The 15,961-nt window shown below is 53.1% G+C and overlaps 1 protein-coding gene across 3 annotated transcripts in view; it reads left to right on the top strand.

Annotated features, from left to right (window-relative positions):
• The first annotated feature begins 7,490 nt into the window (after positions 1–7,490).
• The window catches only part of OTUD5 (OTU deubiquitinase 5), a 38,247-nt gene continuing 29,776 nt past the window's right edge, over positions 7,491–15,961 (top strand). For all 3 annotated transcript variants that reach the window (XM_069747935.1, XM_069747936.1, XM_069747934.1), the window contains exon 1: positions 7,491–8,039. In XM_069747935.1, the coding sequence (XP_069604036.1) occupies positions 7,584–8,039 (456 nt within the window). In that variant the 5' untranslated portion in view covers positions 7,491–7,583. The remainder of the gene's footprint in view (positions 8,040–15,961) is intronic.

The raw sequence follows: 15,961 nt of genomic DNA, 5'->3' as shown, positions 1-15,961 counted from the left end.
AAGCCCGTATTATGTGATGAGAGAGCACTCCACTGCTGAGATATAAGAACTGAGCCCGTATTATGTGATGAGAGAGCACTCCACTGCTGAGATATAAGCACAGACCCCGTATTATGTGATGAGAGCACTCTACTGCTGAGATATAAGCACAGACCCCATATTATGTGATGAGAGAGCACACTACTGCTGAGATATAAGCACAGACCCCGTATTATGTGATGAGAGAGCACTCTACTGCTGAGATATAAGAACTGAGCCCGTATTATGTGATGAGAGAGCACTCCACTGCTGAGATATAAGAACTGAGCCCGTATTATGTGATGAGAAAGCACTCCACTGCTGAGATATAAGAACTAAGCCCGTATTATGTGATGAGAGAGCACTCCACTGCTGAGATATAAGAACTGAGCCCGTATTATGTGATGAGAGAGCACTCTACTGCTGAGATATAAGCACAGACCCCGTATTATGTGATGAGAGCACTCTACTGCTGAGATATAAGCACAGACCCCATATTATGTGATGAGAGAGCACTCTACTGCTGAGATATAAGAACTGAGCCCGTATTATGTGATGAGAGAGCACTCCACTGCTGAGATATAAGAACTGAGCCCGTATTATGTGATGAGAGAGCACTCCACTGCTGAGATATAAGAACTGAGCCCGTATTATGTGATGAGAGAGCACTCCACTGCTGAGATATAAGAACTGAGCCCGTATTATGTGATGAGAGAGCACTCCACTGCTGAGATATAAGAACTGAGCCCGTATTATGTGATGAGAGAGCACTCTACTGCTGAGATATAAGCACAGACCCCGTATTATGTGATGAGAGAGCACTCTACTGCTGAGATATAAGCACAGACCCCGTATTATGTGATGAGAGCACTCTACTGCTGAGATATAAGCACAGACCCCATATTATGTGATGAGAGAGCACTCTACTGCTGAGATATAAGCACAGACCCCATATTATGTGATGAGAGAGCACTCTACTGCTGAGATATAAGAACTGAGCCCGTATTATGTGATGAGAGCACTCTACTGCTGAGATATAAGCACAGACCCCGTATTATGTGATGAGAGAGCACTCTACTGCTGAGATATAAGCACAGACCCCATATTATGTGATGAGAGAGCACTCTACTGCTGAGATATAAGCACAGACCCCATATTATGTGATGAGAGAGCACTCTACTGCTGAGATATAAGAACTGAGCCCGTATTATGTGATGAGAGCACTCTACTGCTGAGATATAAGCACAGACCCCGTATTATGTGATGAGAGAGCACACTACTGCTGAGATATAAGCACAGACCCCATATTATGTGATGAGAGAGCACTCTACTGCTGAGATATAAGCACAGACCCCGTATTATGTGATGAGAGAGCACTCTACTGCTGAGATATAAGCACAGACCCCATATTATGTGATGAGAGCACTCTACTGCTGAGATATAAGCACATACCCCATATTATGTGATGAGAGAGCACTCTACTGCTGAGATATAAGCACAGACCCCATATTATGTGATGAGAGAGCACTCTACTGCTGAGATATAAGCACAGACCCCGCATTATGTGATGAGAGCACTCTACTGTTGAGATATAAGCACAGACCCCGTATTATGTGATGAGAGCACTCTACTGTTGAGATATAAGCACAGACCCCATATTATGTGATGAGAGAGCACTCTACTGCTGAGATATAAGAACTGAGCCCGTATTATGTGATGAGAGAGCACTCTACTGCTGAGATATAAGCACAGACCCCGCATTATGTGATGAGAGCACTCTACTGTTGAGATATAAGCACAGACCCCGTATTATGTGATGAGAGCACTCTACTGCTGAGATATAAGCACAGACCCCGTATTATGTGATGAGAGAGCACTCTACTGCTGAGATATAAGCACAGACCCCATATTATGTGATGAGAGCACTCTACTGCTGAGATATAAGCACAGACCCCATATTATGTGATGAGAGAGCACTCTACTGCTGAGATATAAGCACAGACCCCATATTATGTGATGAGAGAGCACTCTACTGCTGAGATATAAGCACAGACCCCGCATTATGTGATGAGAGCACTCTACTGTTGAGATATAAGCACAGACCCCGCATTATGTGATGAGAGCACTCTACTGTTGAGATATAAGCACAGACCCCGTATTATGTGATGAGAGCACTCTACTGTTGAGATATAAGCACAGACCCCGCATTATGTGATGAGAGCACTCTACTGTTGAGATATAAGCACAGACCCCGTATTATGTGATGAGAGCACTCTACTGTTGAGATATAAGCACAGACCCCATATTATGTGATGAGAGAGCACTCTACTGCTGAGATATAAGCACAGACCCCGTATTGTGATGAGAGCACTCTACTGCTGAGATATAAGCACAGACCCCATATTATGTGATGAGAGCACTCTACTGCTGAGATATAAGCACAGACCCCATATTATGTGATGAGAGCACTCTACTGCTGAGATATAAGCACAGACCCCATATTATGTGATGAGAGAGCACTCTACTGCTGAGATATAAGCACAGACCCCGCATTATGTGATGAGAGCACTCTACTGTTGAGATATAAGCACAGACCCCATATTATGTGATGAGAGAGCACTCTACTGTTGAGATATAAGAACTGAGCCCGTATTATGTGATGAGAGAGCACACTACTGCTGAGATATAAGCACAGACCCCATATTATGTGATGAGAGAGCACTCTACTGCTGAGATATAAGCACAGACCCCGTATTATGTGATGAGAGAGCACTCTAGTGCTGAGATATAAGCACAGACCCCATATTATGTGATGAGAGCACTCTACTGCTGAGATATAAGCACATACCCCATATTATGTGATGAGAGAGCACTCTACTGCTGAGATATAAGCACAGACCCCATATTATGTGATGAGAGAGCACTCTACTGCTGAGATATAAGCACAGACCCCGCATTATGTGATGAGAGCACTCTACTGTTGAGATATAAGCACAGACCCCGTATTATGTGATGAGAGCACTCTACTGTTGAGATATAAGCACAGACCCCATATTATGTGATGAGAGAGCACTCTACTGCTGAGATATAAGAACTGAGCCCGTATTATGTGATGAGAGAGCACTCTACTGCTGAGATATAAGCACAGACCCCGCATTATGTGATGAGAGCACTCTACTGTTGAGATATAAGCACAGACCCCGTATTATGTGATGAGAGCACTCTACTGCTGAGATATAAGCACAGACCCCGTATTATGTGATGAGAGAGCACTCTACTGCTGAGATATAAGCACAGACCCCATATTATGTGATGAGAGCACTCTACTGCTGAGATATAAGCACATACCCCATATTATGTGATGAGAGAGCACTCTACTGCTGAGATATAAGCACAGACCCCATATTATGTGATGAGAGAGCACTCTACTGCTGAGATATAAGCACAGACCCCGCATTATGTGATGAGAGCACTCTACTGTTGAGATATAAGCACAGACCCCGTATTATGTGATGAGAGCACTCTACTGTTGAGATATAAGCACAGACCCCATATTATGTGATGAGAGAGCACTCTACTGCTGAGATATAAGAACTGAGCCCGTATTATGTGATGAGAGAGCACTCTACTGCTGAGATATAAGCACAGACCCCGCATTATGTGATGAGAGCACTCTACTGTTGAGATATAAGCACAGACCCCGTATTATGTGATGAGAGCACTCTACTGCTGAGATATAAGCACAGACCCCGTATTATGTGATGAGAGAGCACTCTACTGCTGAGATATAAGCACAGACCCCATATTATGTGATGAGAGAGCACTCTACTGCTGAGATATAAGAACTGAGCCCGTATTATGTGATGAGAGAGCACTCTACTGCTGAGATATAAGCACAGACCCCGTATTATGTGATGAGAGAGCACTCTACTGCTGAGATATAAGCACAGACCCCGTATTATGTGATGAGAGCACTCTACTGCTGAGATATAAGCACAGACCCCATATTATGTGATGAGAGAGCACTCTACTGCTGAGATATAAGCACAGACCCCATATTATGTGATGAGAGAGCACTCTACTGCTGAGATATAAGAACTGAGCCCGTATTATGTGATGAGAGCACTCTACTGCTGAGATATAAGCACAGACCCCGTATTATGTGATGAGAGAGCACTCTACTGCTGAGATATAAGCACAGACCCCATATTATGTGATGAGAGCACTCTACTGCTGAGATATAAGCACAGACCCCATATTATGTGATGAGAGAGCACTCTACTGCTGAGATATAAGAACTGAGCCCGTATTATGTGATGAGAGCACTCTACTGCTGAGATATAAGCACAGACCCCGTATTATGTGATGAGAGAGCACACTACTGCTGAGATATAAGCACAGACCCCATATTATGTGATGAGAGAGCACTCTACTGCTGAGATATAAGCACAGACCCCGTATTATGTGATGAGAGAGCACTCTACTGCTGAGATATAAGCACAGACCCCATATTATGTGATGAGAGCACTCTACTGCTGAGATATAAGCACATACCCCATATTATGTGATGAGAGAGCACTCTACTGCTGAGATATAAGCACAGACCCCATATTATGTGATGAGAGAGCACTCTACTGCTGAGATATAAGCACAGACCCCGCATTATGTGATGAGAGCACTCTACTGTTGAGATATAAGCACAGACCCCGTATTATGTGATGAGAGCACTCTACTGTTGAGATATAAGCACAGACCCCATATTATGTGATGAGAGAGCACTCTACTGCTGAGATATAAGAACTGAGCCCGTATTATGTGATGAGAGAGCACTCTACTGCTGAGATATAAGCACAGACCCCGCATTATGTGATGAGAGCACTCTACTGTTGAGATATAAGCACAGACCCCGTATTATGTGATGAGAGCACTCTACTGCTGAGATATAAGCACAGACCCCGTATTATGTGATGAGAGAGCACTCTACTGCTGAGATATAAGCACAGACCCCATATTATGTGATGAGAGCACTCTACTGCTGAGATATAAGCACAGACCCCATATTATGTGATGAGAGAGCACTCTACTGCTGAGATATAAGCACAGACCCCATATTATGTGATGAGAGAGCACTCTACTGCTGAGATATAAGCACAGACCCCGCATTATGTGATGAGAGCACTCTACTGTTGAGATATAAGCACAGACCCCGCATTATGTGATGAGAGCACTCTACTGTTGAGATATAAGCACAGACCCCGTATTATGTGATGAGAGCACTCTACTGTTGAGATATAAGCACAGACCCCGCATTATGTGATGAGAGCACTCTACTGTTGAGATATAAGCACAGACCCCGTATTATGTGATGAGAGCACTCTACTGTTGAGATATAAGCACAGACCCCATATTATGTGATGAGAGAGCACTCTACTGCTGAGATATAAGCACAGACCCCGTATTGTGATGAGAGCACTCTACTGCTGAGATATAAGCACAGACCCCATATTATGTGATGAGAGCACTCTACTGCTGAGATATAAGCACAGACCCCATATTATGTGATGAGAGCACTCTACTGCTGAGATATAAGCACAGACCCCATATTATGTGATGAGAGAGCACTCTACTGCTGAGATATAAGCACAGACCCCGCATTATGTGATGAGAGCACTCTACTGTTGAGATATAAGCACAGACCCCATATTATGTGATGAGAGAGCACTCTACTGTTGAGATATAAGAACTGAGCCCGTATTATGTGATGAGAGAGCACACTACTGCTGAGATATAAGCACAGACCCCATATTATGTGATGAGAGAGCACTCTACTGCTGAGATATAAGCACAGACCCCGTATTATGTGATGAGAGAGCACTCTACTGCTGAGATATAAGCACAGACCCCATATTATGTGATGAGAGCACTCTACTGCTGAGATATAAGCACATACCCCATATTATGTGATGAGAGAGCACTCTACTGCTGAGATATAAGCACAGACCCCATATTATGTGATGAGAGAGCACTCTACTGCTGAGATATAAGCACAGACCCCGCATTATGTGATGAGAGCACTCTACTGTTGAGATATAAGCACAGACCCCGTATTATGTGATGAGAGCACTCTACTGTTGAGATATAAGCACAGACCCCATATTATGTGATGAGAGAGCACTCTACTGCTGAGATATAAGAACTGAGCCCGTATTATGTGATGAGAGAGCACTCTACTGCTGAGATATAAGCACAGACCCCGCATTATGTGATGAGAGCACTCTACTGTTGAGATATAAGCACAGACCCCGTATTATGTGATGAGAGCACTCTACTGCTGAGATATAAGCACAGACCCCGTATTATGTGATGAGAGAGCACTCTACTGCTGAGATATAAGCACAGACCCCATATTATGTGATGAGAGCACTCTACTGCTGAGATATAAGCACATACCCCATATTATGTGATGAGAGAGCACTCTACTGCTGAGATATAAGCACAGACCCCATATTATGTGATGAGAGAGCACTCTACTGCTGAGATATAAGCACAGACCCCGCATTATGTGATGAGAGCACTCTACTGTTGAGATATAAGCACAGACCCCGTATTATGTGATGAGAGCACTCTACTGTTGAGATATAAGCACAGACCCCATATTATGTGATGAGAGAGCACTCTACTGCTGAGATATAAGAACTGAGCCCGTATTATGTGATGAGAGAGCACTCTACTGCTGAGATATAAGCACAGACCCCGCATTATGTGATGAGAGCACTCTACTGTTGAGATATAAGCACAGACCCCGTATTATGTGATGAGAGCACTCTACTGCTGAGATATAAGCACAGACCCCGTATTATGTGATGAGAGAGCACTCTACTGCTGAGATATAAGCACAGACCCCATATTATGTGATGAGAGCACTCTACTGCTGAGATATAAGCACAGACCCCATATTATGTGATGAGAGAGCACTCTACTGCTGAGATATAAGCACAGACCCCATATTATGTGATGAGAGAGCACTCTACTGCTGAGATATAAGCACAGACCCCGCATTATGTGATGAGAGCACTCTACTGTTGAGATATAAGCACAGACCCCGCATTATGTGATGAGAGCACTCTACTGTTGAGATATAAGCACAGACCCCGCATTATGTGATGAGAGCACTCTACTGCTGAGATATAAGCACAGACCCCATATTATGTGATGAGAGAGCACTCTACTGCTGAGATATAAGAACTGAGCCCGTATTATGTGAAGAGAGCTCTCTATGGGGATGATGATCAGCGCTCAATGAACTTCCATCTATTCTACGTCCCATCTCTGCAGCACAGGTTACCATAGTAACTTCCGATCACAGTCGAGGTTTGGAACGCAAGCACGGACATTCTGACGCCACCGTATCACGCACAGCACTTGGTTCCGCCTCTTTGTTTCCTCACCAATCAACCGCGGGGTTACGCCCCGTCACGTGGTGCAGGAGGACGTGTTGCGTCCTGACGTTCCGCCCGGTCCGGCGCTCGGTGTGACGCAGGCTCGGTGTCCGGTGAAGGTGACCGATGACCATCCTTCCCAAGAAGAAGCCGCCTCCCCCCTCTGACCCGGAGGACGGGGACCGGAGCGGCGCCGGCGGGGGGGATTCGCATTCTCACTCCCGGTCTGGGGCCCGGTCTCGCTCCTCCCCTCCTCCGCGCTGGGCCCAGGCCTCGCCTCCGCCCGGTGTTGGTGGTCCGGGGGGTGCAGGCTCTGGGCCGGACGGTCCTGGAGGCCTCGGTTGTTGCTCTTGTTGCAATGGGGCGGGGATAGGACCTGGCGGCTGCTGCTCGGGGCCCGGACACAGCAAGAGGAGGCGGCAGGGGGTGAGCGGAGCCGGGGGAGCTGCGGACAGAGGCCTGGGGCTGCCCGCTGCCGGAAACTCGCCCGACGGGGAGGATGGAGCCGGGAACAACAGCGAGGACGAGTACGAGACAGCGGCGGCCCGCATCCAGACCATGGACCCGGACATGGCGGAGCAGGTGAGACCTCCGGGGCCGGCACGTCAGCGGGGAGGGAGGGGGGGGCTGTCACCTCAGCTGGGAGGGGGGGGGGCTGTCACCTCAGCTGGGAGGGAGGGGGGGCTGTCACCTCAGCTGGGGAGGGAGGGGGGGGCTGTCACCTCAGCTGGGGAGGGAGGGGGGGGCTGTCACCTCAGCTGGGGAGGGAGGGGGGGGCTGTCACCTCAGCGGGGAGGGAGGGGGGGGCTGTCACCTCAGCTGGGGAGGGAGGGGGGGGGCTGTCACCTCAGCTGGGGAGGGAGGGGGGGGGCTGTCACCTCAGCTGGGGAGGGAGGGGGGGGGCTGTCACCTCAGCTGGGGAGGGAGGGGGGGGGCTGTCACCTCAGCTGGGGAGGGAGGGGGGGGCTGTCACCTCAGCTGGGGAGGGAGGGGGGGGCTGTCACCTCAGCTGGGGAGGGAGGGGGGGGCTGTCACCTCAGCTGGGGAGGGAGGGGGGGGCTGTCACCTCAGCTGGGAGGGAGGGGGGGCTGTCACCTCAGCTGGGGAGGGGGGGGGGCTGTCACCTCAGCTGGGGAGGGAGGGGGGGGCTGTCACCTCAGCTGGGGAGGGAGGGGGGGGCTGTCACCTCAGCTGGGGAGGGAGGGGGGGGGCTGTCACCTCAGCTGGGGAGGGAGGGGGGGGCTGTCACCTCAGCTGGGGAGGGAGGGGGGGGGCTGTCACCTCAGCTGGGGAGGGAGGGGGGGGGCTGTCACCTCAGCTGGGGAGGGAGGGGGGGGGCTGTCACCTCAGCTGGGGAGGGAGGGGGGGGGCTGTCACCTCAGCTGGGGAGGGAGGGGGGGGGCTGTCACCTCAGCGGGGAGGGAGGGGGGGGGCTGTCACCTCAGCGGGGAGGGAGGGGGGGGCTGTCACCTCAGCGGGGAGGGAGGGGGGGGCTGTCACCTCAGCGGGGAGGGAGGGGGGCTGTCACCTCAGCGGGGAGGGAGGGGGGGGGGCTGTCACCTCAGCTGGGGAGGGAGGGGGGCTGTCACCTCAACTGGGGAGGGAGGGGGGGGGGCTGTCACCTCAGCTGGGGAGGGAGGGGGGGGGCTGTCACCTCAGCTGGGGAGGGAGGGGGGGGCTGTCACCTCAGCGGGGAGGGAGGGGGGGGCTGTCACCTCAGCGGGGAGGGAGGGGGGGGCTGTCACCTCAGCGGGGAGGGAGGGGGGGGCTGTCACCTCAGCGGGGAGGGAGGGGGGCTGTCACCTCAGCGGGAGAGGGGGGGGCTGTCACCTCAGCGGGAGAGGGGGGGCTGTCACCTCAGCGGGGAGGAAGGGGGGGGCTGTCATCTCAGCGGTCACCTCAGCGGGGGGGAGAAGGGGGGGCTGTCACCTCAGCGGGGGGGGGAAGGGGGGGCTGTCACCTCAGGAGGGGGGGGGGGGCTGTCACCTCAGCGGTCACCTCAGCGGGGAGGGAGGGGGGGGCGGTCACCTCAGCAGGGAGGGGGGGCTGCCACCTCAGCGGGGGAGGGAGGGGGGGCTGTCACCTCAGCGGGGGAGGGAGGGGGGGCTGTCACCTCAGCGGGGGAGGGAGGGGGGCTGTCACCTCAGCGGGGGGAGGGAGGGGGGCTGTCACCTCAGCGGGGGAGGGAGGGGGGCTGTCACCTCAGCGGGGGAGGGAGGGGGGCTGTCACCTCAGCAGGGAGGGGGGGGGCTGTCACCTCAGCGGTCACCTCAGCAGGGAGGGGGGGGGCGGTCACCTCAGCAGGGAGGGGGGGGCTGCCACCTCAGCGGGGGAGGGAGGGGGGGCTGCCACCTCAGCGGGGGAGGGAGGGGGGGCTGCCACCTCAGCGGGGGAGGGGGGGGGCTGTCACCTCAGCGGTCACCTCAGCAGGGAGGGGGGGGGGCGGTCACCTCAGCAGGGAGGGGGGCTGCCACCTCAGCGGGGGAGGGAGGGGGGGCTGCCACCTCAGCGGGGGAGGGAGGGGGGGGCTGCCACCTCAGCGGGGGAGGGAGGGGGGGGCTGTCACCTCAGCGGGGGAGGGAGGGGGGGCTGTCACCTCAGCGGGGGAGGGAGGGGGGGCTGTCACCTCAGCGGGGGACGGAGGGGGGGCTGTCACCTCAGCGGGGGACGGAGGGGGGGCTGTCACCTCAGCGGGGGACGGAGGGGGGGCTGTCACCTCAGCGGGGGACGGAGGGGGGGCTGTCACCTCAGCGGGGGACGGAGGGGGGGCTGTCACCTCAGCGGGGGACGGAGGGGGGGGCTGTCACCTCAGCGGGGGAGGGGGGCTGCCACCTCAGCGGGGACGGGGGAGGGGGGCTGTCACCTCAGCGGGGGAGGTGGGGGGGGGGGCTGTCACCTCAGCGGGGGAGGTGGGGGGGCTGTCACCTCAGCGGGGGAGGTGGGGGGGCTGTCACCTCAGCAGGGGAGGGGGGGCTGCCACCTCAGCGGGGACGGGGGAGGGGGCTGTCACCTCAGCGGGGGAGGGGGCTGTCACCTCAGCGGGGGAGGGGGGGGGGGCTGTCACATCAGTGGGACGAGGGGAACAGTCACATCAGCAGGGGAGGGGCTGTCATGTCTCCTGATAGTGTAGGGATCTTTCCAGTCTGGAGGGAGTGTTGTGGGGGTTTGTCTTGTCAAGGGGAGGAGGGGGACAGTTATGTCAGCAGGGGAGGGGGTTTCCATGTCAGGGGCATGGATGAGAGCTGTCCTGTTGGAGGCGTAGTGGAGGGGTATTTTCAGTAAGGGGGGTGTGGGGGAAGGGTCTGTCATTTCGTGGGGTAGGGGCCTTTCCAGTCTGAGGGGGGTGTGGACAGGGAGTTGTCCTGGTGGGGTGTGTGGGGTGGCTGTCCTGGAGGGGTGTGTGGGGGGGGCTGTCCTTGTTTGGGGGAGGGGGCTGTCCTTTTGGTGGTGTGGGGGTGGGGGGTGTGCGATGTGACTGCAGCGATCATCCACAGGTCAGGCAGTATTTAAGCACAGTCCTGAGCTGGCACTTTGGTATGTGGCACAGCTGGCACTCGGGTGGCGTCAGTCACAGCTGGGACATGACAGGAATGTGCAGGATGTGGCTGCTGTGACTGTCTCGGGGCTCCTCCTTTTTGTATGTTTCTGTATTGGCTCGTCGTGGTCCTTGCCCTATAGAAGTAACACCCACTGTCCCCATAGCCCCATGGGGGAGAACATTCACACAGGACCCCAGCACTGCAGAGCTGCCGAGCCCCCCACTGCCGCCCTTACACTGAGCCCGCCCCCCCCCCCACTGCCGCCCTTACACTGAGCCCCCCCACTGCCACCCTTACACTGAGCCCGCCCCCCCCCACTGCCGCCCTTACACTGAGCCCCCCCCCCACTGCTGCCCTTACACTGAGCCCCCCCTCCACTGCCGCCCTTACGCTGAGCCCCCCTCCACTGCCGCCCTTACACTGAGCCCCCCCTCCACTGCCGCCCTTACACTGAACCCCCCCCCACTGCCGCCCTTACACTGAGCCCCCCCACTGCCGCCCTTACACTGAGCCCCCCCCACTGCCGCCCTTACACTGAGCCCCCCCCCCCACTGCCGCCCTTACACTGAGCGAGCCCCCCCCACTGCCGCCCTTACACTGAGCGAGCCCCCCCCACTGCCGCCCTTACACTGAGCGAGCCCCCCCCCCACTGCCGCCCTTACACTGAGCCCCCCCCACTGCCGCCCCTTACACTGAGCCCCCCCCCACTGCCGCCCTTACACTGAGCCCCCCCCACTGCCGCCCTTACACTGAGCCCCCCCCACTGCCGCCCTAGCCGCCCCCCACTGGCTGCGCCCTTACACTGAGCCCCCCCCACTGCCGCCCTTACACTGAGCCCCCCCCACTGCCGCCCCTTACACTGAGCCCCCCTCCACTGCCGCCCTGACACTGAGCGAGCCCCCCCCCACTGCCGCCCTTTACACTGAGCGAGCCCCCCCCCACTGCCGCCCTTACCACTGAGCCCGCCCCCCCCCACTGCCGCCCTTACACTGAGGGCCCCCCCCCCCCCCCCACTGCCGCCCTTACACTGAGACCCCCCACCGGCACCCTTACACTGAGCCCCCCCCCCCCCCCACTGCGCCCTTACACTGAGCCCCCCCCCCCCCCCACTGCCGCCCTTACACTGAGCCCCCCCCCCCCACACTGCTGCCCTTACACTGAGCCCCCCCACCGGCGCCCTTACACTGAGCCCCCCCCCCCACTGCCGCCCTTACACTGAGCCCCCCACTGCCGCCCTTACAACTGAGCAGCCACTTCTGTTCTTGTGATAGGAAAAGTTCTGCTGATTTAGTTCCAAAGCATATGTAGCCGGTGATGGGAACATTCAGTGCCAATGCTTCTCACAGCAGAGGGTTTGTTACATTTGTGTCCAGCCTGGACAATCCTCAGTGAGCGCAGCACAAATCTCCCTGATGATCTGTACAATGTATCAGTTTTGGCTCCTGTGTGAACTGAATACAGTTGTAGCAAACCTCCAGCTGTGAGAAGTATCAGGCCTGATCATTTGCAATAGACTTTACGGACAGCAAGCAGAGATCTTAAATGTGACCTGAAACACTTTGATGTACAGCAGCGATGTATGGGGGCTAATCCACCTGTGTGGCGGCCCCGGCTTGTATGTGGGTGGAGGTGCCCAGGCTCGGCCTCCTGCTCATTCGTTGTCTGTGGCCTCTGCTTTTTCCCATAGAATGGGGATGGAACATGCGCCCCACTAGTCTATTAGGCTATATGCACACGTTGCAGATTTCCTGCAGAACTGCAGCTTTTTTTTCCACGCAGAAACCCTGCAGAATTGCAAGTGATTTACAGTACAATGTAAATCAATGGCAAAAAGAAAATGCTTTGCTAATGGTGCGGAAAACTCCGCACGGAAAACACAGCAGATTCAAAAAAGGACCATATCAATTTTTTGTGCAGATCTGCTGCGTTTCTGCACCCACTTTATAATTATAGAAATCTGCAGGGGTAAAAAAAAAAAGGAAGAAATCGGCACAAAAATCTGCAACGTGTGCACATAAACGTGTGCAAAAAAGGTGCAGATTCTGACGTGTTTTCTGCCAAGAAATGCAGAATCTGCACAGAAAATTCCACAGTCAAATCCGCAACGTGTGCACATAGCCTTAACCCCTTAGCGACCGCCGATACGCCTTTTAACGGCGGCCGCTAAGGGTACTTAAACCACAGCGCCGTTAATTAACGGCGCTGTGGAAAAAGTGAATAGCGCCCCCAGAGTCGGATTTTCTCCAGGGTCTCGGCTGCCGGGGGTAGCCGAGACCCCAGAGAACATGATTCGGGGGGTTTTTTACCGACCCCGCATTTGCGATCGCCGGTAATTAACCGTTTACCGGCGATCGCAAAAAAAAAAAAAAACGCAATCTCTTTTTAATTTCTCTGTCCTCCGATGTGATCGCACATCGGAGGACAGAGAAAAGGGGTCCCAGGTAGCCCCCCGATACTCACCTATCTTCCCCGGTGCTCCTCGTGGCTCCCGGTGGGCGCCGCCATCTTCAAAATGGCGGGCGCATGCGCAGTGCGCCCGCCGGCCGGCCCCGCGAGAATCTTTGGGGTCTCGGCTGCCGGGGGTAGCCGAGACCCCAAAGAGCATGATCGGGGTCGGTTTTACTGACCCCTATTTTGCGATCGCCGGTAATGAACTGTTTACCGGCGACCGGAAAAAAAAAAAAAAAAAAAGTAAAGTGTAATTCTCTGTCCTCTGATGTGATCGCACATCAGAGGACAGAGAAATAGGGGGATTCGGGGACCCTATCATACTCACCTGTGTCCCTGGATCCTCCTGCTGCTCCTCCTGGCCGCCGGCAAAAGAAAATGGCGGGCGCATGCGCAGTGCGCCCGCCATCTGTCTCCATCTGCTGGCTGGCAGGAGAACAGCAGTTGGGGCTAAAATTAGGGCTAGGGTTAGGGCTGTGGCTAAATTTAGGGTTGGGGCTAAATTTAGGGTTAGGGTTGGGGCTAAATTTAGGGTTAGGGTTGGGGCTAAATTTAGGGTTAGGCTTTTTTCACACTTACGTCGGTACGGGGCCGTCGCAATGCGTCGGCCCGACATACCGACGCACGTTGTGAAAACTGTGCACAACGTGGGCAGCGGCTGTAGTTTTTCAACGCATCCCAGGACATAGATTGGGCAGCGGGAGGAGGGGGCGTAGTTACAGCCACGCATGCGCGGTCAGAAATGGCGGATGCGACGTACAAAAAAACGTTTCATTGAACGTTTTTTTTTGTGCCGACGGTCCGCCAAAACATAACTGATCCAGTGCACGACGGATTCGACGTGTGGCCATCCGTCACGATCCGTCGGCAATACAAGTCTATGGGCAAAAACGAATCCTGCGGGCACATTTGCAGGATCCGTTTCTTGTCCAAAACGACGGATTGCGACGGATGCCAAACGACGAAAGTGTGAAAGTAGCCTTAGGGCTAGGGTTAGGGTTGGGGCTAAAGTTAGGGTTAGAGTTGGGATTAGGGTTAGGGTTTGGATTAGGGTTGGTATTAGGGTTAGGGTTGGCATTAGGGTTACGCTTGGGATTAGGGTTAGGTTTGGGATTAGGGTTAAGGTTAGGGTTGTGATTAGGGGTGTATTGGGATTAGGGTTAGGTTTGAGGTTAGGGTTGAGATTAGGATTGGGGGTGTGTTGGATTTAGGGTTTTGATTAGGGTTGACATTAGGGTTGTTTTGGGGTAAGGGTTGTGATTATGGTTAGGGTTAGTGATTAGGATTATGGATCAGGTTGGGATTAGGGTTAGGGGTGTGTTGGGGTTAGGGTTGGAGCTAGAATTGGGGGGTTTCCACTGTTTAGGTACATCAGGGGGTCTCCAAACACGACAGCCAATTTTGCGCTCAAAAAGTCAAATGGTGCTCCCTCCCTTCTGAGCTCTGCCGTGCGCCCAAACAGTGGGTTACCCCCACATATGGGGCATCAGCATACTCAGGATAAATTGGACAACAACTTTAGTGGTCCAATTTCTCCTGTTACCCTTGTGAAAATAAAAACTTGGGGGCTACAATATCTTTTTTGTGAAAAAAAAATATTTTTTATTTTCACGACTCTGCATTCTAAACTTCTGTGAAGCACTTGGGCATTCAAAGTTCTCACCAAACATCTAGATAAGTTCCATGGGGGGTCTAGTTTCCAAAATGGGGTCACTTGTGGGGGATTTCTACTGTTTAGGCACATCAGGGGCTCTCCAAACGCGACATGTCGTTCAATCTCAATTCCAGCCAATTCTACATTGAAAAAGTAAAACGGCACTCTTTCTCTTCCAAGCTCTGCGGTGCGCCCAAACAGTGGTTTACCCCCACATATTGGGTATCGACGTACTCAGGAGAAATTGCACTACAACTTTTGTGGTCTAATTTCTCCTGTTACCCTTGTGAAAATAAAAATTTGTGGGCAAAAAGATCATTTTTGTGTAAACAAAAGCGATTTTTTATTTTCACGGCTCTACGTTATAAACTTCTGTGAAGCACTTGGGGGTTCAAAGTGCTCACCACACATCTAGATAAGTTCCTTAAGGGGTCTAGTTTCCAAAATGGTGTCACTTGTGGGGAGTTTCCACTGTTTAGGCACATCAGGGGCTCTCTAAACGTGACATGGCGTCCGATCTCAATTCCAGCCAATTCTGCATTGAAAAAGTCAAACGGCGCTCCTTCACTTCTAAGTTCTGCGGTGCGCCCAAAAAGTGGTTTACCCCCACATATGGGGTATTGGCGTATTCAGGAGAAATTGCATAACAAAATTTATGGTTACATTTCTGTTTTTACACTTGTGAAAATAAAAAAAATGGTTCTGAATTAAGATGTTTGCAAAAAAAAGTTAAATGTTCATTTTTTCCTTCCACATTGTTTCAGTTCCTGTGAAGCACGTAAAGGGTTAATAAACTTCTTGAATGTGGTTTTGAGAACCTTGAGGGGTGTAGTTTTTAGAATGGTGTCACACTTCATTATTTT

The sequence above is a fragment of the Ranitomeya imitator genome, chromosome 2 (assembly GCF_032444005.1).
Source record: "Ranitomeya imitator isolate aRanImi1 chromosome 2, aRanImi1.pri, whole genome shotgun sequence".
NCBI lineage: Eukaryota > Metazoa > Chordata > Amphibia > Anura > Dendrobatidae > Ranitomeya > Ranitomeya imitator.
This window is presented reverse-complemented; position numbering and strand designations above follow the sequence as displayed.